A 27,735-nucleotide genomic window follows, 5' to 3' on the forward strand; every position below is an offset into this window, starting at 1 on the left:
CTGCTCTGCTTCGCCCTCCGTTGTCATTCCCCCCACCCATATTCCCGACCAGAAGGCGCCCAAGGGAGAGGGGTCCTTTCCATTCCTTCGTTCCCTGCTTCATGGGCTGGTCGGTTCATTCGCTCGTTCATTCATTCATTCATTAATACATTCCGCCCACTCCTCCCGCCTCCACCCAAGCATCTGGCCCGCGTGCGCGGCTCTCCGGGGTCTGGCCGGACCCTCTTCACCAGAGCTCAGCCCCGCCCCCGCCCCGCCTCGCCCCCTCTCCAAGCCAATCGGGGCCGGCGGGCCGGGCGGGACCGGAGTCGGGGCGGGGCCTCGCTCTCCCACTACCCACGGCTGCGCCCGCGGCTCCGGAAGCGCGCCGCGGGGCTGCTGGGGGCTGCTGGGCTCTGCCGGGCGCTGGCGGGTCCGTGGCGCTTCCTGCCACGCCGGGCCTGGCCGCGCCAGCGCTGATCCGCTGAGGGCCTTGCGTCGGCCGCCGCCGGGCCAGGGTGAGTGTGCGGGCCAAGAGAGGATTGCGCGGGGCGCGGGAGGGTGTGTGGGGCCGGAGTGATCGTTTGGGCCACGGGAAGATGTGCAGGGGGTGCAGCCCAGGAAAGTGTGCAGGGCCCGGGTGGGTGTTCCAGAGTGCGGTAGGGGTGGGGGGCAGGGGCGACCAAGCCTTACTGGTGGAGTGTCTCCGTTCCCGCGGGAAGCTACTTGGCCCTGGGGCCAGCTGAAGCGGGGAACGGTTAGATGGCGAGTATGAGGAGGCCGAAGGCCTTCCCGCGGCGGGCGTGGGGCGACGGTGGGGGGCGGAAATCACTAGACGTGCTCAGGCCAATGCTGCTTTTAGGATAGCCCTGGGGAATGGGAACCGATCGGTATGGGAAGTAGGGGACCCTCCCACCCCAAGTGCAATGGAGGCCGGGGGGACTGGGCGTTGAGGGGGGGTGTTAAAGGGCTTTTCCCCAGTCTGGGGGAGGGGCTGAGCAGCAGTCTGGGACGCGGGATGGGTGAACAGGGGACGGTTCCTGCTGGTTGGAGGAGTCCTCCTTTCCTTTTGAGTCAGGGTCGAGCCTCAGCTTGGCGGGGAGGATGGGGCGGGTAGACTAGGGCCCAAGTGCTGTGAAGGAGGGGGAGGGGCAGCCCTTGCTAATTGAAGATGAGCTCAAGGCCCTGGGTGAACAGGGCTATTTTTCTGTCGCCCTTCTGGGGCCACCATCTCCCGCTCCAGTGCCCCCCCCCCCACTTAAACTCCTTTGCTGCCTCCTCTAGTCTATATTTGGGTGATTAATTACATGTCTTTCTCCATCCTCCCCCCACACACACTCGTCTGCCGCCCAAAGCCCATGGTCCCTTTCAAACACCCCCCCCCCAAATCCTGGCCCTCTTCCCGGAGGTCCCACCCTGTTCCAACTGACACCCTCCAGCCAGCGTTGGCCCAGCCGGGACTGCCACCCCTCCAGACTCCTTGGTCAGTGAAATATTTCCTCTTCAACCTCAGACCTGACATTTTTCTTTTACCAAAGGCTTTCAGATGGGATTGCTAGAACAGCACCCACTCTGGGTACTAATGCCGCCTCACCCCATCCCCCATCCTCCCTCCCCAACTGGGCCTTTAAGTAAAAGCTGCTTGCACAATGCCTGGCACAGTCCAATCCATGTCCCCAAAACGGCTCAGGATCTATATTTAGAATCCTATTGAACAGTGATTTTCAACATTCTTTGGTTAAGAGACCCCTTAGAAAATCACCCAAAAGTGTGAATTCTCTTCTGAGAAACCTGACAGCACAGAGATTAGGATCCCATTCAGGAGGCTCATGGGCCAGAATCCTGTCTACCAAGTGCTGGTTGAAAATGCAGATTTCTTGGCCCCATCCACACCTGCTACTCTGCCCCTTGAGTTCTTAGCAAACCCCAAGCCAGGGTTCTAATCCACTGATTCAGCCCTAGCCCTAACCTGCCCAGGCTCTGCAACTGGCCCGGGGCCCCTTGGGACTTGCACAGCATTCCCACCCCCATTTAGAAATTTTCATATCCAGGACGGTGTAACTTAAAGGAAGCTATCCTTGCAATTTATTTTGATTTTCAGTGAGATACCATGCATCTTCTTGGGGAAATGGGAACATAAACCTTCCCTCAATTAAGTACAACAAACACTAAAAATCCCCTTCTGGTCTACCTTCTGGTTTTTTATAGAAGGGAAAGAAAATGGAAACCTAAACAGAGAGGGACAGGTGCCCAGGCATCGTGAAAGAGGAAAACTGGGGAAGACGGAGACAGATGCCTCCTACCCACGCACACAGAAAAAGACACACACAGACGCAAACATCCTGAGAGAAGCAGACATTCCTGGGGAAACACCCTCTCTTTTGGCCCTTTAGGATTCACTTCTAGTAGCAGTGCATTTGCACAGCACAGGGTGGGCCCAAATGAGGCCTTCGCAGCCACATCCTGGTGGGATGTGTTGGGAGCCCCTGAAGGCGAAGCCCAGCGCTGCCTGACTCTGGTGGATTGGGGTCTCAGCAGTGTGTGGGTGTGTTCAGTCTCACAACCCAAAAAGATGTTCCCAGAAGGTGTACCCAAGTCTGCTTCTGTGCCCCCAGATTATTTCAGTCCAACAAGTGGGACCTTACCTACCTGGTTAATCACTCAGATTGTTCTGAGACGCGATGCCATCCTGTGTGTCTCTTTTGGGTAAGCCTGGGTGTTTACAGACCATGTCTGTTGGCCTTCAAGCTGGCCGTGCTGTTACCAGATCCCATGGGTGGGGATGCAAGAGGGTGAGAAGTGTCGTTTTTGTTCTGGAAGCACTTATGTTTTCATATATGCCAGTGTCATCGAACCATCTTTGCCAAGAGACAGTTCTCTCAATCTAAGTAACACAACTCAAGAGAGAACAGATACACAGGAAGGAGAATTGAGAGTCCAGGTGATCGTTTGAATGGGAGAGGGAGCTGAAGGCACCCATCTGAATTAGCTAATGGAGAGTGCGGTTTCCCATGTGACCTATAAAGACACCCTCCAGGACATTTATGCTCTGGCACAGAACTGAAATGAACACCATGAGCCACCCTTTGTCTTCTGGGGTCGGAGGACATTCTGCTCAGGTCCTTACTTAGATGCTCCAGGGAGTCCAGGTGCTTCTGGCATCCCTTTGAAGTTTCTGGACACCGCCAGCTCTGGCTTGGGTGCCCCTGCTCCCTGTCCCCTGCCCCCGCTGCTCAGCTGAGGAGGCTGCTTGGCTATCTGTGCTGCAGAATCAGTCAAACACTGATTTTTTAGGTTCAGAAATGACCTTTCCTAGTAGCCATACATTCTAAGGAGGGGTCCTGGGCTCAAAGGTGACCTGAAGACACCTGATTATTCACCTCTTTTTGTAACATCGGTTGGCTTTTGTCTCCATTGAATTCAACTCTTAACTTCTGTTCTTTCAAGTCAAAAGGAATGAATGTTTTGGTTGTCAATGTTTCTGATTCCCTATGGAAAATTCAATTTAAAGAACTTGGTTAAAGTTTACATTGCCCTCTAAAGCACATATCAAGAAGGTTCGTTCACTCACACAAACTCTTATGTTGTAGGAAACAGGATTTTTCAGATTTTCAGGCAGTGGGTTAGCATTGCCACTGTTTCCCTGTGTCCATGGAGCAGCTGCAGTGTCCATGGCACTTGGCTAGGTCCAGGGTGGACTCCGCAGTCAACCTTGATAGGGTCTCTGGTCTCTGGGAGTACATAATCATTAGATGACACTTCAGATCCCACTTAAGGAAGGAAGATATTGTTTATATTAAGAGGCAGAGATTTGTTTTCCCATAGTCTTTCTCCTAACTTCCCTTTCCCGGTTGCGTAAAGGAGTTGAGGCATGCCTTTCCATGGTGAATGAAAGTGCCTTACATTCAAGGTCAGCCTTACCCTCTGTATCCATTGGGTGCATGACAATGCTTTTCACATTCTCCCTGGAATTGCTTTGACCTTGAGCCCCCAAGGTCCACTTTTGGAAGGCAGTGGGCACCTGTCTTTGTCACTTTGCTCACAGAGTCCAGCTTCTTTTCCAGACTAGTTCCACCGTTTTAAAGTAGAGCAGTTGGGCAACATGGCTTCTAAATTATCAGACCGTCTTCGGGATTGATAAAGATTTTATTTTTAACTGCAGTGAGATTAATGTGTATTATCTTTTTTAATGATCTTCCTTTATATCTCCTAAAACTTTTACCCAATATACTTTGTTAATTGCGCAGAATTTAGCCTCCTTTTGTGAAAGCAAGGCTCACGTTTTCCCTCCCATTTTTATGAACGCCTTCTAAGTGGTCTCTGTGTGTCCATGGGCTCTGTCACTGTGGGGGGGTGATCTGAAGTGCGCTTTGGTTGAGTCCCCTAGGCAAACCTGGTACAGGAAGGGCCACTCCTGCTGTTACACAGGAAAGGGTAGTTAACAGTTCACTTGGGGGTTGTGGTTCCAGGACTTCAACAGTTAATCATGCCAGTTAAGTAAAACACTTCGGTAGGATCTGCTCAATTACATGAAACACTTTGGAAGGTCTTGCTCAATTAAACGTGGGTGGCTTGGAAAAACTGTGAGCGAGTGAGAGAGAATGACGTGTGTCTCTACTGCGCAGGGAGGGTCTGTGATGGCGTGTTCACAGGAGGATGGAAAGCCAGTCCCCTAAACCCATATAGACCATTAGGCTTCAAGGGCATTCAGTGGCTGCCTGCCCTCTGGATATGGCCTGGAGTTAGACATTACTGCTCTCTTCTCTGGAGTGGTTCAAAATGTCTCAAATCTTGGGAGCTAGACCTTACGCAAGTTACTTAACCTCTCAGATCCATGACTTCCTTCTCTGTAAATTGGAAGTGGGAATGACTATAGGTTGCAATAGTTACATTAAATTAAGTAAAGAGAGAAGCACCGTGGCAAGCATGCAGCAGGTACTCTGTAAATGGAAGTTCGCTGCATTGAACACAGCCCTCCCCCAAAGTTAATCACATGCCCCCTGGAGCTAGCTGGGGATGCAAGTTGACCAGGAAAGAGAAGGCCCCTGTCATGTGAGAGGTGACATTTCTCCCAGGGAAAATCAGATAAAAATGTGCAATTCCAGAGGATAAATTTTAGGTAGTGAAGAGTGTTACAAGTAACCCTGATGGGGCTGGGAGGCCAAATTCTGAATTCTCCAAAGGAGCCACCCACTTGTGGCAGGTTCAGAGGCCCTGAGGGCTGTCACCTTGCATGTTTAGGACAGAATGAAGACCAAGTGTCTGGAAGGAATGACTGAGATGTGGGGTGCAGGAAATAGGCCTGATGGGCTCAGCCAGGACCTTGTCGGGGGCTAAGGTGTCTGGCCTGAGGGCAGTGAGATGAGGTTTGTCATGGACTGTCCTTCTTAGAAGGTGCATGTCAGGTGTTCTCTCCATTCCACTGGGCAACAAAACCTCAATGTCCATTGGACGTGAATTTTTAAAAACGAATTGTATAAGTAACCTATGAGCAGGTCATTTTGTATTGGAAGCCTGAGTCAAACCAGACATCAGATATACCAGGAAAAATCCAACTGCCCAGAGGGTGCCCCGCCCAGGTGACAGTGGGGTATAGATGGCTTGGCTGCTGGGCACCTGGGACTTCCCTCACATGCTGGGGAAGCACCTGTGCTGGGCAGTCTGTTAAAGATGCAAGTGGGGTTTCCGTGGACATTGGGGCCAAAGGAGGCCTTCTGCTCACACCTGTCCATGGTGCTGATAGCTGGGGCGGGGGTGGCGGGGTGAGCCCTGGAAGTCACAACCCCATGGACCTGCCTCTAAGCTTTCTGGGTCTGCCCACACATTCCTGCTAGCACTGCTCCACTCTGCCTGCCTCGTCTTTGTGGGCACCTCAGGATGTTGCCCAGTTTCAAGGACCGTTCCCTCTTGTCTCCTTGGCCTCAGCCCTGTCCTCTCACGTGCTGGGCATCTCTCTTATCTAAAGTCTACCCAAACCTTTTCAAATTGTTTTTTCCTTTCTGATCACCAGAGAAATGCAGCTTGGTTACTAAAACTTCCTTACAGAAACAGAAAGCCAAAGACCTTTCTAGACCTGGACTCTACCCCAGGGTGGCACACATTGCGGTCTAGATGTGCTCAATTTAGCTATGAGTCACTCTCAGTTTATTCCTTTTTTCTTCTAAAATGCAAATATATACTGTTCTCTCCCCTCCCCCTACCTTCTTTAGATTTTTAAATAAATAGTTGCTGTCTGTCTACAATCTTCTTTGAAGGATTCAAATTTTGTAATCTGCTGTCTGTCATCCTGCATAGGCTACCTGTTGGTTTTTATTATCATTTTCAGTTACTTATGTCTCTTTTTTGTTGTTGTTGTTTCTTGTTTCCTCTTACCTATTGATTTTATACTTGAGTTCTTCAATTTTCTTCCTATTCTGAGTTCTAGGATTCCTCACAAAGGTCTCCCTCTTGTTTTTCTGACATTAGGATTATTGAGATCCTTCCTGTTGGGTATAGTATGTTTTCCATCCGTTTACTTTTAACCTATCTATGTCTTTACATTTAAAGTCTTTATATTTAAAGTTTCTTGTAGACAGCATACAGTTGAGTCTTGTTTTTTTAAATATAGTCTGATGATCTCTGTGTTTTAATTGGCGTGTTTAGTCCATTTATATTTAACTTAATTATCCATATGGTTGGATTTAAGTTTGCCTCTTGCTATTTGTTTCTGTTTGTCCCATATGTTCTTTTCCCTTTGTTTTTACCTTTCTTCTTTTGGATTTTTTTTTTTTAAGAATTGTATTTTACCTCCACTACTGGCATACATGAGAGTCTTGGAGGGCTTCCTAAAACACAAAATCGTATGTTTTATTTCTACATATGTTATAAACTCCACACTGCCTTATTATTTTTGCTTTAAATGCTCAGTTTTCTCTTAAAGATGTAAAAATGAAGGAAGTAAAAGCATTTTATATTTCCCCACATAGTTACATTCCTCATGTTCTTCATTCCCTATGACCCAAGTTTCCATCTGATATCATTTCCCTTCACCTGAAGAACTTTCTTTAATATGCCTTGTAGTACAGGTCTGCTGGTGACAAATTCTCTCAGCTGTTCTTTGTCTAAAAAAGTTTTTTATTTTGCCTTCATTTTTGAAGGATACCTTTCCTGAATATAGACTTCTAGATTGACAGGGTTTTTTTTTCCTTTAGCACTTTAAAAATGCCATTCAGTTATTTTCTGACTTGTACACTTTCTGATAAGAAGTCAGCAGTTATTCTTATCTTTGTTCCTCTGTCTATAACATCTTTTTTTCCTCTTGTTGCTTTAAGATTTTCTCTTTTATCACTAGTTTTCTGCAATTTGATTATGATGTGTCTCGGTATACATGTTTGGGTTTGGGGAGTTTGGTTTGTTTGTTTAGTCTTGCTAGGGATTGACTGAGCTTCTTGGACCTAGGTTTCATCAAACTTGGAAAATAAATTTTATTCGTTATTTCTTCAGTTATACTTTTATCCCCCTCCTCCTCTTCCTCATCTTCTCAGATTCCAGTTACATGTATGTTAGAATACTTTCTGTTATCCCCAAATCACTGTGACTCTGTTCTTTTAATATTTTTTTCTTTCTGATATTTATTTGGAATAGTTTCGATTACTGTCTTCAAGTTTTCTAAACTTTTTGGGGGGGGGGATGGGAGGGCTGTGTCTAATCTGCTGTTAATCACATCCGGAGAAATTATCATTTTAAATGTTACAGCTTTTACCTCAATAAGTCCCATTTGGTTCTTGTTTACATCATCCATTTCTCTCATTGTATTCCTGTTTTCCTTTCAATACTTATACATAGTTAAACTAGATGTTATCCTTGTTTGTAAGTTCTATCAGCGATCATTTCTGAGTGTTTCTATTGATATTTCCTTGCCATGAGTCACATTTTCCTGTTTCTTGGCATTTATGTAACTTTTTATTGGATGGTGGACATTATAGAGATTATGTTGTTGAGTGTCTGGGTTTTGTTGTTTCACTGTGAAAAGTGTTGGACTTTGTTTTGGGAGGTAGTTATTTATAGAACAGTTTCATCCTTCTGAGGGCTATTTTTAAGCTTTTCTAGAGCAGGTCCAGGGTAGCTGTGGCTCCAGGGATACATCAGTCCAACTACTAAGGGATGGCCCCTTGATTCTCTACTAAATACCCCAGGTGATCACTGAAGCTTCTCTACTCTGGTTGATTGGACCCTGAACATCTCCCTACCTTTGTGTGTCCTAGGAATTGTTTAGCTTACAGCTTCCTGGTCATTATTTTCTTATTCTTTGGGAGTTTCACTCTATGCATGCATGGCTTGGTAGTCAAGAACGACTCAAAGGGAGCCTTACACAGATTTTTTGGAACTCTTCTGCATACCTCCCTCCTTTTTGGACCTCTGCTCTGCAACCTCCAGCTGCTTCAGCTTCCCTGAACGCTGGTCTGTGTTAATGATGAAACCACCAAGCTCTGTTTCGGGCCCCCTTCCCTACACTCTCAATCTGGAAATTTCCTCCAGGAAGAGATCTGGGCCAATGATCAAACTCACCTCATTTGTTTCTGTTTTCTCACAAATCTGATCCAGTGCTGCCTGCTGTCCGATATCTAAAAAGTATTGTTTCACATCTGTTTTTTCCAGTTTCCTACTTATTTATGGCAGGAGATTAAATCTGTTCCTTTTACTCCATCATGGCCAAAAGTGGGCGTCTCTGTCTATCCCTTTTAATATAACATCTTACTTTATGTAAAAGTCTTTCTGGAGTATCTGGGTTTTATACTCCTTGAGCTGGTGTAAAAATGCTTCCTTTTCGTTTAACTGTGAAACAATTTGACCTGACATCAGAACAGAAATGGTGTTCCTGTGTCTGTGAACTTACTGAGTGGGAGGCTTGTGATGCATGCACACCAGTGGTGGGATCCGACAGAAAAAGTTCACTTGCATGTGTGGTTCTTTTATTTCACAACTTACTATTTGAAGATCTTTTTTTTTTTTTTTTTTGAGGCTTCTTTTTCCAGCAATTTTGTTCAACTTTTCATTTTGTTAGCTATGTTACAGAAATGTTCTTGCCTGCAGCCATCTTGTTGTCACCTGGCGAGTTGTTTCAGTGGGGTGGGGAGGGGCTCCTGCTCTTTCTTACCTCTCTTCTCTCCAGTGGCCCAATCCAGTTTTTTATGGTCCCTACAAAGTTGAAAAGGCTCTCTCACTTCCTAGTTATTTATTCCAATGTTCTTTTGGGGGATGCTTCCTTCCTGTGCAGTATGAGCATTGATGTATTGGAGGCCTACTGCTTGGAGGCCTGTGGCCGACCTGCCTCTGGGAGCCAGTCCCCCTGCCATTGGCTCTAGGTCTATGTTTGTCCTCAGTATGTGCCTGGGCTAACATTCATTTGTCCTGTCCAGGTTCTTTCTGGCCTGCCTGTATCAGTTCTGTGCCAGCCCACTTTCCCCACTGTTTAGGATCTGTTTTTTCAGGCATACCCGTGCTCTGGCTTGTCACTCAGCCTCTGTGCAAGGGAAGGCGCTACAAGATCTAAAACCAGGGAAAGGGAAATCGCCAGTTTCACCCCAGGGGACCCAGAGGCAGGGCTTCTAGCACTCACAGCTCTTTTCACTTTCCTTAGCTCTGCCTGTCCCCCAGGGTCTTGCCCTTTCCTGAGATGGATTCCCAGGAACCCAAGTCCTGGCAGGCCCTCTTGAGATGCTGGAAGCCCAGGTGAGCTGTGCTTCCCTCTGCCTGGCTTGGGAATCTGTCACTGCTCCCTGATTCTGGCCTCAGCCTCTGACTCTTGCCCCAGCACGACACACAACAGGGCCTGAACCCCAGCTGCTGCCTGCCCTTTCTCTCTCTGCTTTTCTCCCCAGAGTCTGCCAAGGAGGGGATGCCTGCTGGCTTGTAATTCCCATTGTAGTGATGGGGGAGCTGAGTGTCAATCCAGGAAAGTGATTGAACTGAGGTCCCTTGGGAGGACAGTGGGATCCAGGGCCACAGCCCAGGTCTCCTGGCACACGGTCAGGTTTTCTTTCCAGGACTTCTTGAGGCTTGCAGTGATACATCCATGTTAGCAATGCACACCCACTCTCCAGACTCTCACCTCTTGTCCCTGGGGTTACGGCACTACCCTTGCCTCATTCTCAAATGGATGGAAGGACAGATTATCCCTGGGAATTCTTTCAGGATTCGGTGACATTTGGTGATGTGGCCTAATACCTCACAAAAAGGGAGTGGTTGAGACTGGACCCTGAGCAGAGGGCACTGGCATATTGAAGGTACGTGACCTCCATGGGTAAGGATGCCCCTAGCCCTTCCACCAGCCTGGCCAGCCGCTTCCTGCTCCTACGAAGCAGAGAGTGAGATGAGGGGCACCAGGCACAGCCGTACACCTTCCAGGGGCTTGTGCTTGCTGGGGACGGGCTGTGAGGAAATACAAAGGGTCTATGACACCCAGCGTCTCAAAGTAACAGGTCTCTCTCCCAACTCCTGATGGCTTGGAAAGAAGCCTCGCCAGTCTTTGATTGGGAAATAAATTAGAACAAACGGGCCACTATAATTTAGATTACTTTTTTTAAGTGACAAATTATACAAGTTGACTGGCAACTTTTTGGTGGTTTCCTGTTGAGAGGGGTTGACATAGCAAGAGCCTTTGCACCATCAGGGGCTGTGTGTGTGAGGTGGGAGGCTTCTTAGGAGGAAAGATGACCAGGTGGCAGCCTTGACAGTTGTGGAAGAACCCCGAGGAGGGGGGAGGGGGGAAGGAAGAATTAGCTCCTCAGGAAGACCCCCAGCACCCCACCCGGGTGGTGGGGCCCAGAGCCTGCTTTGTCCAGCCCCTGGAGGGAGCTGCCCCTTGGGAAAGGCCTTTGACATGGATGAATGACTTGCCTGAGGATGTGGCCAGCCCAGCCTTTGAGGACTGAAAGGAAGGTTTTCCCCTTCAGAGGGCCTGCCCCATTCTGATGTCAGCTCTGGCTGCCACCAAAATGTCTTTCCTTCTCCCTAAGCAGGAGTTTCGGTTTTGAACCCTGCATTGGTCTCTTACCTGATGTGAGGACACGGGCTGTTGGTGTCAGACCCCTCCCATAACGTGGATTGAGCTAAGCCTTCTGGAGAGTGAAAAAGAAAACTGAAGAAAGGTGAGGATGTGGTGGGGGAGGCCCAACTGAGGCTTTCGGGAGGGGGTGTGGGGGCTCCTCAGTCACCTGGATTCAGGCCCTTCTGTCCCTTCCATCTATGCTCTGTGCTTCTGGTCAGGTGGGTACCAGCCACTGTGCACCCTGGCCTCCAGGCACGGGCTCAGCAGCTGTCTCAGGAGGAGAGTGATCCTTGACCAAGGAGAGTAACCTCCTTTCTTCCTCCTCTGTGGTTTTCATTTCAGAAAGCATCTGGGTGACCCAACAGCAGGCGATGGGTGAAGACGCCCAGTCACAGGAGATGGCATCCACGAGCTCCCTGAGGGCCACTGAGCCCAGCCCTGAGGTCAAACAGAACGGGGACTCAGAGGGGAGGGGAGGGAGCCCCCAGAATATGCCTGTAGAACATCACTTTGCATGTAAAGAGTGTGGGGATGCCTTTCGGCTTAAGGTTCTCCTAGTGCAGCACCAGAGAATTCACAGTGAGGAGAAGGGCTGGGAGTGTGGCGATTGCGGGAAGGTCTTCAAGGGGGTCTCTGAGTTCAACGAGCACCGGAAGACCCACGTGGCAGCGGAGCCCCGGCCCGGCCCCAGCCGCGCCCTTGACGATGCGGTGGAGAAGAGGGAGCAAATGGAGAGGGAGGCGAAGCCCTTTGAGTGTGAAGAATGTGGGAAAAGGTTTAAGAAGAACGCCGGCCTCAGTCAGCATCTGCGTGTCCACAGCAGGGAGAAGCCCTATGACTGTGAGGAATGTGGGCGGTCCTTCAAAGTGAACACCCACCTCTTCCGACATCAGAAGCTTCACACGTTGTCGGAAAAGCCCTTTGCCTGCAAGACTTGTAGCAGGGATTTCCTGGATCGCCAGGAACTTCTCAAGCACCAGCGAATGCACACTGGCCACCTACCCTTCGACTGTGATGACTGTGGCAAGTCCTTCCGAGGGGTCAACGGCCTGGCCGAGCACCAGCGCATCCACAGCGGGGCCAAGCCCTACGGGTGTCCCCACTGCGGCAAGCTCTTCCGGAGGAGCTCGGAGCTCACCAAGCACCGGCGGATCCACACGGGCGAGAAGCCATACGAGTGCGGCCAGTGCGGGAAGGCCTTCCGACAGAGCTCCAGCCTCCTGGAGCACCAGCGCATCCACACAGGGGAGCGGCCCTATGCGTGCGGCGACTGTGGCAAGGCCTTCCGGGGGCCCTCCGACCTGATCAAACACCGGCGGATCCACAGCGGACTGAAGCCCTACGAGTGCGACAAGTGCGGAAAAGCCTTCCGGAGGAGCTCTGGCCTGAGTCGCCATCGGAGGACCCACAGCGGAGCGAGGCGCTGCGAGTGCAGCGAGTGCGGCCGCGTGTTCAAGAGGCGCTCGGCGCTGCAGAAGCACCAGCCAACCCACCGCTAGTAGAGGAGGCCGGGTGCCCCACGGCCCGCAGCGGGGTCCTGCCGGGGCTGCGGCCCCCGGGTGTGAAGGTCAGAGTCAAAGGAGATGAACAGTTTTGTAGCGCTCCTATATTTGATCGTCAGAAAGGTTGAAACCAATTTCTACTGCCACCAGCAATTTATAGGTGTACGTGTTTCCCATTTTGCCTATGGACAGTAGCTTCTACCATTTTGATTTCTTTGGGCTGGTTCAGCTGGCATCAAGTACCTCCAAGGTATTTAAATCCACAGGCCTTGAATCTGAGAATGAGAAAAGAGAAACCTGGATGTGGGGGTGGAGACAGGGCTCGTTGGTCCCCCCCACCCCAAGCTCCCTGCTCAGGGAAACTGAGATGTAGAGCTATTCTGTGATGGCCTTGATGTAATGTGATCCCAACTTTCCCGAAGACAAGATCACCCCAAAGGTTTTTGGCCTACTTGAATTTATAAATTTTAGGGTTGTAAATAGAATAATCAAATGTCTTATACTATTTAATTTATTAATTTAGTTATACATACATATTGTAAATCACATATTATATAGAATAATATATTAATTTAGAAAATGTTCCTCTTTGCCCCAGCTCCACGCCCTGAGATCATTTTATTCTAATTCCTCACATGTACTTCTAACCCCACCATTTTCTCCAACCTCAAAGCCCCTTGAGTCATCAGACAGTCGCAAAGCTTCCATCCACCCAAGCTGTGTGCCACATAGTGCTGTGACAATCCGTGCACAAGGCTCTCACTAGAAATTGCCTCCCAAGCCATAAGTACACGTCCACGTAATATTAGTGTGATTGGTGGTGCTTTTCAGTTCGTCCTAGAGGTCTACAGCACAAGCACTTAAAGCTGTTCTGTTTTTAAAGTGACCTTTAAAAGACTTTTTTAAAGCATCAAAAACTTGTCACGGTGAAGTCATACTCTTCAGATTAAGTACTGAATCTGAGTTAAATTTCTTTTGTGTCCTTTTGTCTTAAACCAATTCAGTCTGGTGACTCCCATGCAGATCCAAAACTAGCACTGACTGGGGTTGGTTTCAGGCTAAGGGGTCTGGTCCTCAAGCAGCACCATTTTGTTCAAGATAAAGTAGTGGAGAGAGCATCCCCACGATAACAGGGACTCTCAAGGACTCAAGTGTAAGGGGACCATAACCTTTCCTCCTCTGTAAAACAGGGGCGATCATAGGACTACCTCCTAAGGTTATTGTGAGGACTGCGATGCCACGCCTGGCACGGAGGTACACACTCAGTGAAGGTCCTTTGCCGTCATCATCGTAGTTACTGCTGTCGTTCTGTGACTCAGTACCAGAACGTGGGATGGACCCAGGCCTCCTGACTCCTAGTCTCATCTTTCTCTCCCGCGAGGACTTAAAATACTGTTTCCGTTTTCTTGCATGCAAATCGTACATTCATCTCCTTTGACCAGTTATCAAGTTACCTTTGGATATATTGACTTCATACAGCAGTTCTTTCTATATCGATCACGATGATCTCTTTTCCAGTTTGATTGCTTTGCTCTTTGTAGCAGTTTTATTACATGTTTGTTCTGCAAGCTTTTAATTTTTACATATCCAAGCATTCGTTGTTGTCGGTTAAGTCGTAACTTCCATTGCTTCAGTAGTTAGAGATGATGCTATTTTCTTCTAGAATTTTAATTATAAATGAAAAGTTGAAAGCCCTGCCCCACCGGAAGATGGATGCGCCAGGTGGGCAGGCTGGATGGAAATGGGCCAGAGAAGCAGGCTCACTCCTCATCCAATATGCGGACCCTGCATGTCTGTGGGCAGTACTTGACTATCTAACCTGGCCACTCAGGCACTCAAGAAGAATTTCCATCTCGGATTGGCCAGAACACTCTGACTGTTCCTTAGTAGAGCCCTAGCCATCACCAGCAGGGCTGGGCCTCACCTAGATCTATGGGAGGTTGAGGGTCCAAACTTGGTCCTGGTAGCAGCTGGCCGACTTTACAGCTCCTGGGAGCCTTGGCTATGCTCGGCGTGGATTCAGTGCCTGAGCAGCAGATCCAGCCAAGAGACATCTCGGACACGGGAAGACTCACCCAACTGATGCTGTCACGTGGATGGCACCTCCTCCTAACAAGTGACTCTGGAATTAGAAAGGTCGGTTTGGCAGCTTCCACTTTTGGCATCTAGGGGGAACTCACCCATGTGTTCTGACATCACCTCCTGCAGCCACCCCAGGCCTGGGCTGTGACTTGCCACAGACATGCCCAGGAAGGCCATAAAACAAGGGTTTGGAGGGCAATGATGCCCTTCTGATGACAGCCCATGTGGCATCAAACTAGAAGTTACTCATCCTGGAGCTGGGCTGGTACCTGCAGCAGGACAGCAGCATGGGCTAGCCAGGAACCTGGCCCCTCCGGTGGCCTGCAGAGGCTGCAGGTAGAAGCCGGCCACACTGGGGCTATGGCGTAACTTCCCAGCAAGTGTGCCCAAGCTAGAAGGTGCACCAGACGGCCTGCCGAGGATGGGCCCCCCAAGGCTGGGAAGCAGGGTCCCACGGTGACCCTTGTGACCTGAGCCAGAAGGTATTCTGGAATGGTTCCCAGGCCACATCAGGGGCTCTCTGCGATGTCTCCATCCTGCCCCCCAGGCTGGAGAGAAACCGACAGCACTTGTTACCTAATGATTCTTTTTGCTCCGGGGGCTTCAGTTCTTGCAGTAGTTGTGAATGTGTGTCCAAAATCACTACTTCCTTCTCTCATGAGTTTTCTCTTAAAGCTGTTATGATGAATGTGCTACAACTGTCATTTGGTAAGGAATGTTGACATCCACAGGGGGGCAAGTCTGGCACCTTGACCTGGAAGTACTCTGCTAATTCTGGCCTGGGTTTTATGAAGGATCCAGATGCAGTATTATCTCGGAACTTAGCGGCATCGTCATCACTGCTCCATTTGTCCCCAGCCAGGACACAGCATCTCTCCTTTCCTTTTCTCCATTCTCAGTTCTGAGATTTCCTCTCAAACAAACCATCCTCTAGCATGAACACATCTTTTCCGTCACTGTGTTTGCAGGTGAAGTGTGTGCGCTCTACAAACGCAAGCAGTCTGTGGCTTTAACGTGTGTCCTGTAGTTGCGCCGAGTTCAGTTTTTGTCTCTGGTCACTTGCGGGTGGATTTCCTTGGATTCTTTAGGTGTACTGCTGCGTCAGATGCAAAATGTGATCAAACTTCCTGTCGTGTGTGCTTGTCTGTGCATTCGTGTGTCTACCTCATTTCATTTTTCTTTCTGATCACATTTATTCCTTTCGCAAGGCAAACAGAGCAGGTGGGTGACAGAATGCCAGCTCTCATTAGAAATATGTCCTTTTCTTCTACTCTGAGAGAAACCCCTCATTGCTTTTATTAAAGCTTTCAATCCTTGCTGAAATTTTCAAAAGAAAGTGACGGTTTACTACTTCTGCTGCTTAGTAAGATGGACCGTGCTGATTAGTTGGGTCAGACTCACTCTTGCATTTCCAGAACCAGCCCCAGCCACTGGCGGTGGCATCTTTCTCGCGTGGCGTTGTGTCCCACGTGCCCGAGGCTTCGGCCCAGTCGTGTGCCATCTGACCCCTAACCCGCACAGGCCACGTTAATTCAACCAGAACTGAGCACCTGACTCATGGGCAGCAACCAGTCGACAGAGCTGGAGACGATTGGGCCAGGCCTTCCGGGATCTCCGTCTGTGAAGGGCAAACAAGGAAACAGAGAGAAGTTTCTAGTTGGTGCTGGAAGAAAGAGGGAGCCACCTGGGGTTTAGAGGAGGTGCCCACATAGGCAGCACTGGCTTGAGGGCCTCCTGGCCCTATCATGTTCTGGGATTTCTGGCGATTGCCCTCCTTGGTCCACTTGTGTCCCCAGCATAGACTCCCTTGACTTGAACCAGCTTTAGGGGGTCTGCATCTTGCCATTTGGCTGCTTCTTGAGAAGAGTCACATGGCTGGCTTTCCTCATGGCCTGTGTGGCCCTCGTGCCTGGCCCAAGTCCCACCTGACTGCCGTAAACACCTGTTTTAAATGTGGTACTGTATTCGGTTCACTAACATGGGTACACATCTATGCCTTCTAGTCTCCGTGAGTTTGACCAGTGCTTATCTGTCTGGGCATCATTCCCAGACTGACCCTGTGTTTGCCCTGGGAAATGAGTTAAGTCACCGCCCACCTTGTTCCTGACGTTGGAAGTATCCCCCTACTTTTGGCAAATCTGTCAGATGGGGGAATTGGTAACTCCTGTATGACTAGTCACATTCTGTAGTTCTTATTGCATCTGTTTGGGTGTTTCTCTTCAAAAGTGTAAAGAGTCTCTTTAAACATGGCCTTCAACTTGCGTATCTGAGAACAACTGTGTCCTACCCCAGTTTGTATTTTGGTTGTTGGCGCTCTTTTCTTGTTCCTCCCTGATCTCCTTAACTTGTCTGTTTTATGGCACTTAATATAATCGGCCTTGCACTAGAGCTTCACTCTCCCCGGCCTCCCCAACCTGGTAGATTGTGAGCTCTTAGAAGACAGAGGTGGCCCTTCACGTCTGATTCCCCTACCAGATCTAGCACAGTGCCTTGCATCAAGTAGATTTCAATAAATATATGTGAAATGGCATTGGTCTTCCTTGACTTCCTTTGTCAAAGCTTACTTGATCATTTCTTCCCTTGCTCTTTTCTCCATGCTCTGGGCTTCAGCTGTCTTGCCCCCAACCCCTTGCTGGATGCCTGGAGGGGAGAAGGAAGTACCCTGATGAGAGAGGGCTGGTTTTCTTGGAACTTTGAGCTGTCCTTTGCCAGGAGGGGCCAGTCATTCAGCCAGCTGCCTTCCCTCACCCCAGCAAGGGCTCTCCCCTGAGTCTGAATTCCAGGTGGGAGCAGGAGACCGGCTGGATGCTGAGCTTCTCCCCTGGGGATCAGAAATGGGGTGACAGAAATGGCTTCTGGGACTTGAGAATCAGCCAGCCTCTCTGGGCTGTGTAGGGATGGGAGTGGGGAGGTCAGTCGTCTTGCTGGCCAGAGGCTGGTCCTCTCTCTAGTGACTGTTGCCTCAGAAAAAGGCAGGTAATGAGGACAGGCTGCTGTCTTCCTGAGCTTCCCAACTGCAAACGAACAGAGCTCAGCCGTGAAGTCCAGCCGTGAAGCTGCCCAGTCCTAGAAGGCCAAGGGCTAGATGTGTCCCAACAGGAGGGAGCCACATTTTGGAAAGGAGCATAACTTCCCCCACCAACTTGGTCTCCCTGGAAGCACCCAGGCGAGGCCTAGTCCTCTTCCCCCAGGGTCCCATCCTCATCACGCTGTCAGTCATTCTACCCCAAATGCAGCTTGGAGGAGGTGGTGTGATACCATGATCTGTGATCCACTAACAATGGCCCAGGTGAGCAGGGACGGCCTGGGGCATTTCTCTTTGGGCCCTATGGGCCTCCAGCAGGGGATGATGTTCCCTTCTGCTCCTCTCCTAGTGCCCCTGCCTTCTGGGGCCCTGGAGCTTCTACCAACACCACCCTCCTCCGAGGCCCCATGTTAGTACTTTGCTTACCTGAGAGTTAACAGTTCCCAGACCCCCACCCCATGGGCCAGCATCTGGGCTCTGGCTCCCACCCACATCCCTCTGCTCCAACCCACTTCTGTCCACCCCGCAGCCCACCTTGGGGGACCACTGGCATTGTCCTAGTCCATTCGGGCCGCTGTGACAAAAATACCATAATGTAGACATTTATCGCTCAGAGTTCTGGAGAGTGAGAAGCCCAAGATCATGGTCCCGGCAGAGCTGGGACCTGCTGAGGACCTGCTTCCTGCTTCCCAGATGACTGTCATTTAGCTGTGTCCTCCCCAGTAGGAAGTGTTGGGGAGGTCTCTTGGGCATCTTTTATAAGGGCACTAATGCCATTCATAGGGGCTCCACCCTCAGGACCTAAGAGCCCCACCCACTAATCCCATCTCATTAGGGCTTAGGATTTCAATATATGAGTTTGCGGAGGACACACACATTCAGTCCATAGCAGGCATTGAGGTAGCAAGGGGGTGTGTCTCCACTTTACCTTGCCCTTCCCGACAATCTCCTAGCCCACTAGCCTGAAGCTTCCAGAACTGCATCCAGATCCACCCTCACCAGCTCCTCCAAAAGACGCTGAGCCCCACTGGCCCAGGTCATCATCAGAATACTGGGCTAAAATGCATTTCATTCCAAAAACCGACTGCCTGGGCTGCCACAAGCCTCACCTTGAAGTGCCCCATGATGTGAATCTGAGGTGGCCTGGCAGGACAGGACTGAAATCATCACACTGGTGATGAGAGAGAAGAAAAGAGAAACATGTGGGCAAGAGGGCCCTGCCCACCGTGAATGGAGGTGAGGGGATTTGGGCTTCACTGGATTCATGCATCTGTGAGCTTGACATATACACTGGGGGGCTGTTTGACTTTTTCCCACTGAGCACATGTTATTGCTTTAATTAAAATACTTGTAGACTATGTAATAAAAAACATGGTCCCCTGATTTCTTCAGCAAGACAGGTTAGAAAAACCCTTTGCTCCCTCAGTCCTCACCCCTTCTTTGACCTTCATTCAACATGCATTGATTGAGTACCTGCTCTGTGCCAAACTCCAAAAGAGAATGACATGATCCCTGCCCTCAAGGACAGGGCACCAAAGCAAGACAGACCTGTAACCAAAATGTTATCACAAGTGAGACCTATGTTTACCAAGCTGGACTCCTAGGATTTGTGCACTTTAGTGGATACCGTTACACTTGAGTTTTTAAAAATACAAACAAAAAACACTACAGAGCCAAACACACATGCACAACATTAGCAAATAAATCCCCCTCCCTCCATCCTCAGGGCCTTTGATTTTACATCCCCAAGAGCTCCCTGGGCCCCGGCCATGGATTCCATGGCGGTGCCCATGATGCTGCTCAACCTGGTGGACCAGTTCGGGGAGAAGGACGAGGAGCTGGCAGGCAAATACGCAGAGCTGGGGGACTGGTGCGCTCAGAGGGTCCTGCAGCACGTCCAGGTGGGGGCTGGAGGCTGATACAAGCTGCCTGACAGGGCCTGGGGAGCTGGGGGCAGGGCGACCCCTCCTCTGCCCACATCCACCCTGCACTGGGCCCCGATGGGCCCCTTTACAGACAGGGAAACTTGGGGAGGCTCAGCCAGGGTGAGGTGTGGCCAAGGACCCTCAAGAAGGTGGAGGAGGGCCCCGGGGGAGCCGGGTGCGGTGAGGGCAGGAGGCTGGGTGCCAGGGCCCCACGGAGCAGGAAATGCGGCCAGACCCAAGTTTGTCCCAGGCCTCTTTGTGTTCCAAGACAGCCACTTCAATGTCTGGTTAGAGATGGCAGGTGGGTGGCAGGTTCCCAGAGGATGAGGGAAAAAGTGCAGCTTCAGCCTTGACTCAAAAGTGCCTAATGGTGGGGGGTGGGGACTGTTGACTCTGAACCTCAAGGAGCCTCACAGCACCAAGCTGACCACAGAAGGGCATGGAAGATGCATTTGGTCAGTGTCAGGTGGCCAAGGCCAAATCCCAGATCACACTATCAGGGAATGAATTTCTGAGATTCAGTAATTCTGAACTGTATCTCCAAATGTAACTGTTATTGCAATTCTGCTATCCACTTTCATCCTCCAACTTTCAGGGTTGGACTTCTGGAAGGACCCACACTCTCAGCATGACGTCGGATGCTTTCGAGCAGCCTGCTGGATTTCAGAAGAAAGGTTTCAGTAGCATGTTTACCAGAAGGGCACTTGTACCGAGGATTAACAGTTTGGTCAAATCTCCAAAACCCTTTGTCTTTAGTTGCTGAGAACCATCGGTGTCTATAGCAGTCTCGTGACGAGATTGCTCTTAAATTTTTCAGCAATTTAAGCATTTTGTAAAGTCTGGTTTGAAGTTTGTTTAGTTGAGATCAAACTGGGTTTTGAGAACCTCGTTTTTCTCTGAAACATGATTCTTCTTCTTCATATGTTCACATTCGTTACTATTTCAGGATCAGAGATGACTTACCAAAGACACGATTGTATACAACTTTGGAGATATTCTTTCTGAAGGTTCTGCTTTATTTTATTTTTGCAAACTGAGAATTCCCCATAGGATTTTTTTCTGAAAACATAACCTAAATGGAATCAACAACTGAATACCAAATTCCATTCTTAAAGGTCCTTTACCCAGGTGCTATGAATGCCATGCTGGTACACCAAACCACTGAGTGAGATTATTATCCTATGTTGTATTATAATTTTAAATGTATAAACATTCTCTATTTTATATTCTTTGAAATTTAATTTTAATTACACAAGTGAAATATGGATATAATCTCATTTTAAAATAGTAAACAAATAGGGATGAAATAAAGGCCCTTTTAGCCACTTTCTAGGCCCCTCCTAATCCCCCCTCAAAAGGATCCTTATCTAATCAGTTTTTCTTTTAAATTTTAAGCCAATCTTGTGCATTTCTCTTCAGAATGGATTTAAGAATCAGCTCATCAGTTTCCAAGAAAATTCTCTTGAGATTTTTTTTTTTTAGTAGGGTTGCAATTGATGTTATAGATTAATTTCAAGGGAACTTTCATCTTCCAAAGTTGAGCATTTCTCTCCAAGAACATGATCCAGCTCACCATCTACTCGGGCCTGCTTTTATGTCCTACAGTGAGTTTTTATATTTTTCTTCACATCAGTCTTTCATGTTTTAGTACATTTTAGTCAAAAGCATTTTATAGTTTGTGTTGCTCTTGGGCTCAGGGTTTTTTAAAATACTACATTTGTTCATTGCTAATGACTGGGAAGACAGAGCTTGTGAAAAGCTCTCATATGAGCTCTAATGACTTTCCGGGTACTTCTTTTAGATTCTTTAGACATATGAGTATAACATCTCTGAATAATTTGGGTTTTTCTCTTCTAATATTTATATGCCGTATTTCTTTTTCATCTCACATTGATCAAGATGAGTCCTGTACAGAAGTGTGGCAAGAATGGCATAAAAAGGTGTTGAATTTTATCAAATGCTTTTCCTACATCAACTGAGATAAAATATTTATGCTTCCCCTTTAACCAGCAATGAAGTGAATTACATTAATAACTCTGTCAATAGGAATTTATCATTGCATGATAAAGGATATGATTTAGTATCTTTGTGTTTGGATTCATAAGAAAGATTGGTCTACACAGAGCTTTCGTTCCAGTTTCTTCTGTGGATAATGGTTGATTTTGATTTTATACTTCTTGACCATTTTTTAAATTCATATTTTATAGACAATAACCTATTTCATCTAGATTTTCCAATGCATTCATATTAAGCTGCATGTAATAATCTCTTACAATTTTTAGAAAAAATGTCTCTGCACCTGAAGTTTCAACCCACCCTGTTTCTTATGATATTTATTTATTACTTCACACTCTTTTCTCCCAATCAAAACTGCCATGAGTTTGTGCATTTTTTGTTTTGATCTTTCAACTATTCTGAGCTTTGGTTGTTTATTTCTTTCATTAATCATTAATTTCAATATCAAGGGTTTCCTTTGGTTGGTAATTTCTAGTTTTAATGCTTTGGAATCAATGACTAGGATTTTTTTTCTGCTTTTGGACTTGTTGGAATTTTGTTTCTGACCAAACACGTAGTCAGTTTTGGATAATGCTTCATATTCCTCTGAGAGGTATCTGTGTTACCTGATTGTCGGGTGCAGTTGTATATACACTGTATATCTGTTAGGTGAAGTTCATAACTTGTGTTATTTAAATCCTCTATATTCTTTTTTTTATTGAAGTATAGTCAGTTTAAAATGTTGTATTAATTTCCAGTGTACAGCATAGTGATTCAGTTATACACATATATATTCTTTTTGATATCCTTTTTTATTATAGGATTTGCAGATACCAACTACTGTACATAAACTAGATAAACAACAAGGTCCAAATACATAGCACAGAGAACTGAATTCAAATCCTCTATATTCTTACTTATTTTTTTGTTTCCTTGGTCTGTCAGTTCCTGACAGAAGTACAGCAAGCCTCTTCCACTCTGATTATGTCAATTTCTTTTTGAACTTTTAGCAGTTTTTAGCGTCATATATTAGCTATGTTGAACACAAAGGTTTATGCCCATCATAACTTCTCTGGACTTGTGTCTTTTATTTATAGGACTATTTGTATTTGTCCCTTTGGAAGCCTTTTGCTTTGGGTTCTATTTCATATGGTAAAAGTATTGCTCTTCCTGCTTTTTTTCTGTTAGTATTTTCCTGGCATATTTTCTTATCCATTCATTTTGACCCTTCCCAGGATGTGTTTTGTAACAAGACCCTGAGTTTCTTAGGGATAGCAATGGGTCAAGTTTCAAAACTACATTTCCCAGCCTCCCTTGCAGATGGGAGTGGCCAATGAAATGAGAGTGGAAGTCATTGGGTGGAGCTTCCAGAAAGTTCTTTACAGTGAGCTGAATTAGTGGGAGCTTCTTCCTTTTGGTCATCTTCTGCCCCTTTCTCTTTCTCCAAACCTGGAACATATATTTGATGGCTGGAGCTTCAGCAGTTATCTTGGTACAATAAGGAAAATGCCAAGAGAATCATAAAGACCTTTCTTTCAACCTTCTTCAGTAACTAACCAAAGCCAGTTACTTCTCACTTTCAAACATCTCAATACATGAGAAAAATAAACTTGTTGTTTTTAAACAATCCTTGTTAAAGGTCTCTTACTCCATTCAAACACAGTTCCTATGTTCCAGGGCCTGTAGAGGCAACCAGTGTTGTTTCTTGTGTATCCTTCTAGAGATATTCTTTTTATTTCCATTATTCTATTTTTGACTTCTTATTATGGAACTTTTCTGACATACACAAAACAGCAAATAGTATGATCAACCTCATGTACCCATCACCCAGCTTCAACAACTATCCATTGATATTCTACACATGTACATGTACGTGTGCACACACACAGAGTCTTGTATTACACGAATGCCAGCAGACTGTTCACACTCTCCTTTGCCTTCCCTTTAAAAGTTAACACAGTGTGCCGGAGATGGCTCCACATCAGTACATACTTTCTTCATTCTCTTTAATGTCTACCTAGTATTCCCTTATCATTTCACACATACGCAAATATATGTGTAGAATCAATTCTTAGATGTGGAATCTCTGGGGAAAAGGTATATGCATTTGTAATTTTGATAGATTTCGCCAAAGTACCTTCATAGACGTCATGCCAGCTCTGACTCCCATCAGCAATGCAAGAGAGTGCCAAAATTTCCTACTGTTCCCAAATTGATAATTGGAAAAAAGGTATCTCACTGTATTTCTTTCCTGTGAGCTGCATTCATACCTTTTGCCCATTTTTCTATTGAATTGTTGGCATTTTTCTTACAATTTTGTGGGAGCTATTTAATAGAAAATCTAGTCCACTTGTCTCTGATCCATGTGATTTATCTATTCTTCTGGGCCTTGCTTATTTTTCTCAGCACTATGTCTTTAAAATTCATCCATGCTGTAGTATAATATAGAGTTTATTTGGTTTTATCTTGCTAGAGTATTCCACCATATAACTTTACCATAGTGTATATATCCATTCTACCTCTGCTGGATATTTGGTTTGTTCTCAGCACCCAAACGCTGTGATGAATCATCGTCTTAGTTTCTTGTGACTGCCTTAACAAAGTGCCACAAACTTGGTGGTTGACTACAACAGAAATCTATTGTGTCACAGTTCTGGAGTCAGAGGTCTAAGATCAAGGTGTCAGCAGGTCCCTGCTCCCTCTGAAGGTCCTAGGAGAGAATCACTCCCTCCAATGTCTGCCTCTCTGGTCACATGACCTTCTCCTCCTTTATCTCAAATCTCCCTCTGCCTTGCTCTTACAAGGACACTTGTCATTGGATTTAGGACCCACCCAGCTAACCCACGATGATCCTTAATCACATCTGCAAAGACCCTTTTTCCAAATAAGGTCATATTCACAGGGTCTGGGGTTTAGGATGTCTACATATCTCACAGGGGCTGTTGATCCCATGATGATTTACACTTGTTTCCCGGTACCAACATCCAAAGTTTCCCGAGTTTGTATACTTGGCAGTGAAATGTTGGGTCATAGGAGATATATGCCTTCAATGTTTTTACAAAACACCAACCTGTTTTCCAACACACACTCCCATCAGCAATATGTGAAAGTTTCCATTGTTCCACAAGTTTGCCAACTTTTAGAATCATCAGACCTTTTGGTTCCCAGCAATCTGGTGGGAGTGTAATGACAAATGAAGTTCATATGCTTGTGAACCATTTGGTTTTCTTATCTTGTGAAAAAAAAGTCTGTTCAGAACCTTGGCCCATTTTTCTGTTGTGTTATTTGTCTTTTTCTTGTTATTTTGTCCCTTCCATCTTCTAGTTAGGAGAACGTTGTCAGCAATATGTGTTTTTTCCCAAATCTCCCATCAGCCTCTCTTATGTAACATATAGGAAAAGGAATTCTGGGGAATGTAGTTCTGGCTACCCAAGATGACACATTACAAAGCCACCCCAATCCCTTTATAGAACTATGCTCAAATGACTCTGTTTGCTTGTGCCTCTGTTTCCTGACAGACCACTGACTGATTCAGAGGTGTAGTAATTTTTAATCACTCAATAAAATATTTTCTAATTTCCATCATGATGTTGTCTTTGAACCCTGGATTATTTAAATGTATATTTCTTCATTTTTAAACATGTGGGGATTTTCCTAGTTACCTCTTTGTTGTGAGTGTCAGTGTGCCCAGGAACACAGCTGTAGGTGAACAAGTTGGGCCTGTTCCTCTCTGCAGGGAGGGAGAGGCACATCATGGGGAGCTGTGGGGTGTCTCAGAAACAGTATTAGAAAGAACCTATTGGGTTTTAGTGGAGTGATTTTAGGGAGAATCCAAAGAATCGAGAGTTTGCTTTAAATGCTGTCAGAAAGCAAAGGTAGTTCTGTGACTGAAGATGTCAATAAATCTTCTCTACAATAAATCTCTACAATAAATCTTTCTGTCGACTACAGCAAGGCTAAAGCTGTGATTGGGAAAGTCAAGGAAGCAGGGGATGTTTGGTATCTGCAGGTTGCACATTGATGTTGGTTTTATCTGGGCTTAGAAGCAATCCTGAAATGGCCTTGCTTCATCTAACTTTATCAGGGTCTCAGAGTAACCTTGTCTGAGCTTGGTGTTCCATGAGATGGCTTCCATCCAGTGAGAGAACAGCCTGGTCTGGCTGTGAGGGCCAGGCAGCTTACAAATGCCAGGGGGCTGCTGTTTTGTTCTTTTTTTCCTTTCTCATGGGTTTCTAGCTTAATTATACCATGGTTAGAGATCATGCCATGAATAATTTTGATCCTTTACAACATGTTAAGACTTGCTTTAGTCCCAGTATGTGGTCAGTTTTTGTAAAGTTCCCATGTGTGCACAGAAGAATGTGTAGTCTGCTGTTGGATGCAGTGTTGTGTCCGTGTTCATTAGATAAAACTGCCAATGTTTCAAATCCAGATCCTTTTTGATATTTTTGTCTGCTTGATCTGCCAATTACTGAGAGAGGTGTCTTAAACTCTCCCAACTCCACATATGAAGTACTTCTGCAAAATAAAATATTTGAACCCAAATCTAGTCAGCCCTCTAGATCCAACTAACAATTTACAGGAAATATGAAGCTCAGAGGAACTTAAACTACCCACAGGGATACAGTCATCAACACAGACTGTGGGAACTCTTCAGTACAAACAACAATTTTCTCAACAAATAAATTGCAAGGAAAAAAAGAGACAGAAGAAGAACCTGCAGATTAAAAAACACTTAAAAACATATTCCCAATAAAAGAATATGAAAACAAATATATATATGTATATGCATGACTGGGACATTGTGCTGTACACCAGAAATTGACACATTGTAAGTGACAGTACTTCAATTTTTAAATTTTTTAATTTAAATAAATAAATAAATAAAAATTTAAAATAAATAAACAAGAAAATATATCATTCCCCATATGGACCTCAACTGGTTCCTGATTCAAGCAAACAAATAACGTATAAAAAAAACTGATGGGGGAGAATTTGAACAGAGACTGGATATTTGACAATAGTGAAAAACTTGTTCATTTTCAGTGTGATAATAGTATTGTAGTTATATTAATAAAGAGTCCATCTTTTAGAGGTACATAGTTAAAATTTATGCAAGTGACAATCTGTCACCTTTGCTACATCAAAATATTTTATAATCTTGATGTTGTTATAAATTAAATGTTTTATATTTTTATTTGGAAACAATTTCAAACTTACAGAAAAGGATCAAGACTAGAATAAAAACAATCCAAATACACCTATTATTAGCATTTTTCCTCATATACTGTATCATTCTCATCCTCTCTTTCTATTTTTGGTACTAAAAGCCTCTCTCCTCCCCCATTTGTTTATTCATCTATTTATCTCTTTATTATTGGTCTGGACTCAAGGTTTCCATCTTTTGGTGGCTTATAATTCATTACTGTCCTCACTCATTTGGTGCTCAAATTTGGCCTAAGGCATGGTTGAGTTTTCTAAATATTCTCTGTGTGCCTGAAAAGACTTCTCTGTGGGGCACAAGCTTTGGTATGAATGTCTGTGTGCACATTTACATGTGTCTAATATATATTTTTATGTTAGCTTATTCTTATCTTTAAATCTTCTATAGTGTTGCTTCTATTTTGTCCGTTTAGTGTCTAAATTGCTGGGACAGTTGTGTTTAAATCTCCTACTATGTTTGTAGATTTGGCCATTTCTTCCAATGATTGCTTTTGTCAGTTTCAGAGATAGATAGATCGATAGAGAGACAGACAGACAGACAGACAACACTGTTAGAAAAGGAAGGATAGCACAGCAGTTAAAAGCATAAAATCTGTATTGAACTGCAAGTATCAAATCCAGGATCCTTTATGAATGACTTAATTTGTTTGTGCCTCTGTTTCTTCATCTGTAAAATAAGCATCACAAAAGTACCTTCCTCACAGGATTTTTGTAAGCACTAAGTGATTTCATCGCATAGGGTACTTTGAACGGTAAGTGTCTGCTATTATTACTTACACACAGGTTAATAAATTTTGTAATGTTCAAAGTAGATTGTTTTGTTTATCAATATAAAATGCTTCTTCTAACTCTGTTTGCCTTAAATTCTATTTTGTAGGATAATTAACACGATAATATTTCTTTTCCTTTGGTTAGTATTGAGTTGGTTTAGCTTTTATTTTTCCTTTATTCTCAGCCTTTCTTAATCACCTTATG

General features: G+C 46.1%; 1 protein-coding gene across 6 annotated transcripts; it reads left to right on the plus strand.

Moving 5' to 3' along the window:
- The first annotated feature begins 326 nt into the window (after window positions 1-326).
- ZNF275 (zinc finger protein 275) lies at window positions 327-17,122 on the plus strand. Of its 6 annotated transcripts, none has more exons than XM_074359978.1 (5): window positions 327-497; window positions 9,599-9,690; window positions 10,153-10,244; window positions 10,977-11,108; window positions 11,351-17,122. In XM_074359978.1, the coding sequence occupies exon 5, from the start codon at window positions 11,380-11,382 to the stop codon at window positions 12,505-12,507; it is 1,128 nt and encodes a 375-aa protein (XP_074216079.1). In that variant the 5' UTR covers window positions 327-497; window positions 9,599-9,690; window positions 10,153-10,244; window positions 10,977-11,108; window positions 11,351-11,379; the 3' UTR covers window positions 12,508-17,122. The 6 variants fall into 6 exon arrangements, with proteins under 6 accessions (XP_074216079.1, XP_074216077.1, XP_074216078.1 ...); XM_074359976.1 differs by having other exon boundaries at window positions 10,980-11,108; XM_074359977.1 differs by lacking the exon at window positions 9,599-9,690.
- The last annotated feature ends 10,613 nt before the right edge of the window (window positions 17,123-27,735 follow it).

This window comes from Camelus bactrianus, chromosome X (assembly GCF_048773025.1).
Source record: "Camelus bactrianus isolate YW-2024 breed Bactrian camel chromosome X, ASM4877302v1, whole genome shotgun sequence".
In the NCBI taxonomy this organism is placed as follows: Eukaryota; Metazoa; Chordata; class Mammalia; order Artiodactyla; family Camelidae; genus Camelus; species Camelus bactrianus.

Coding starts and splice junctions, on each gene's coding strand:
- ZNF275 (XM_074359975.1), top strand. CDS start 11,380: ATGGGTGAAGACGCCCAGTCACAGGAGATGGCATCCACGAGCTCCCTG.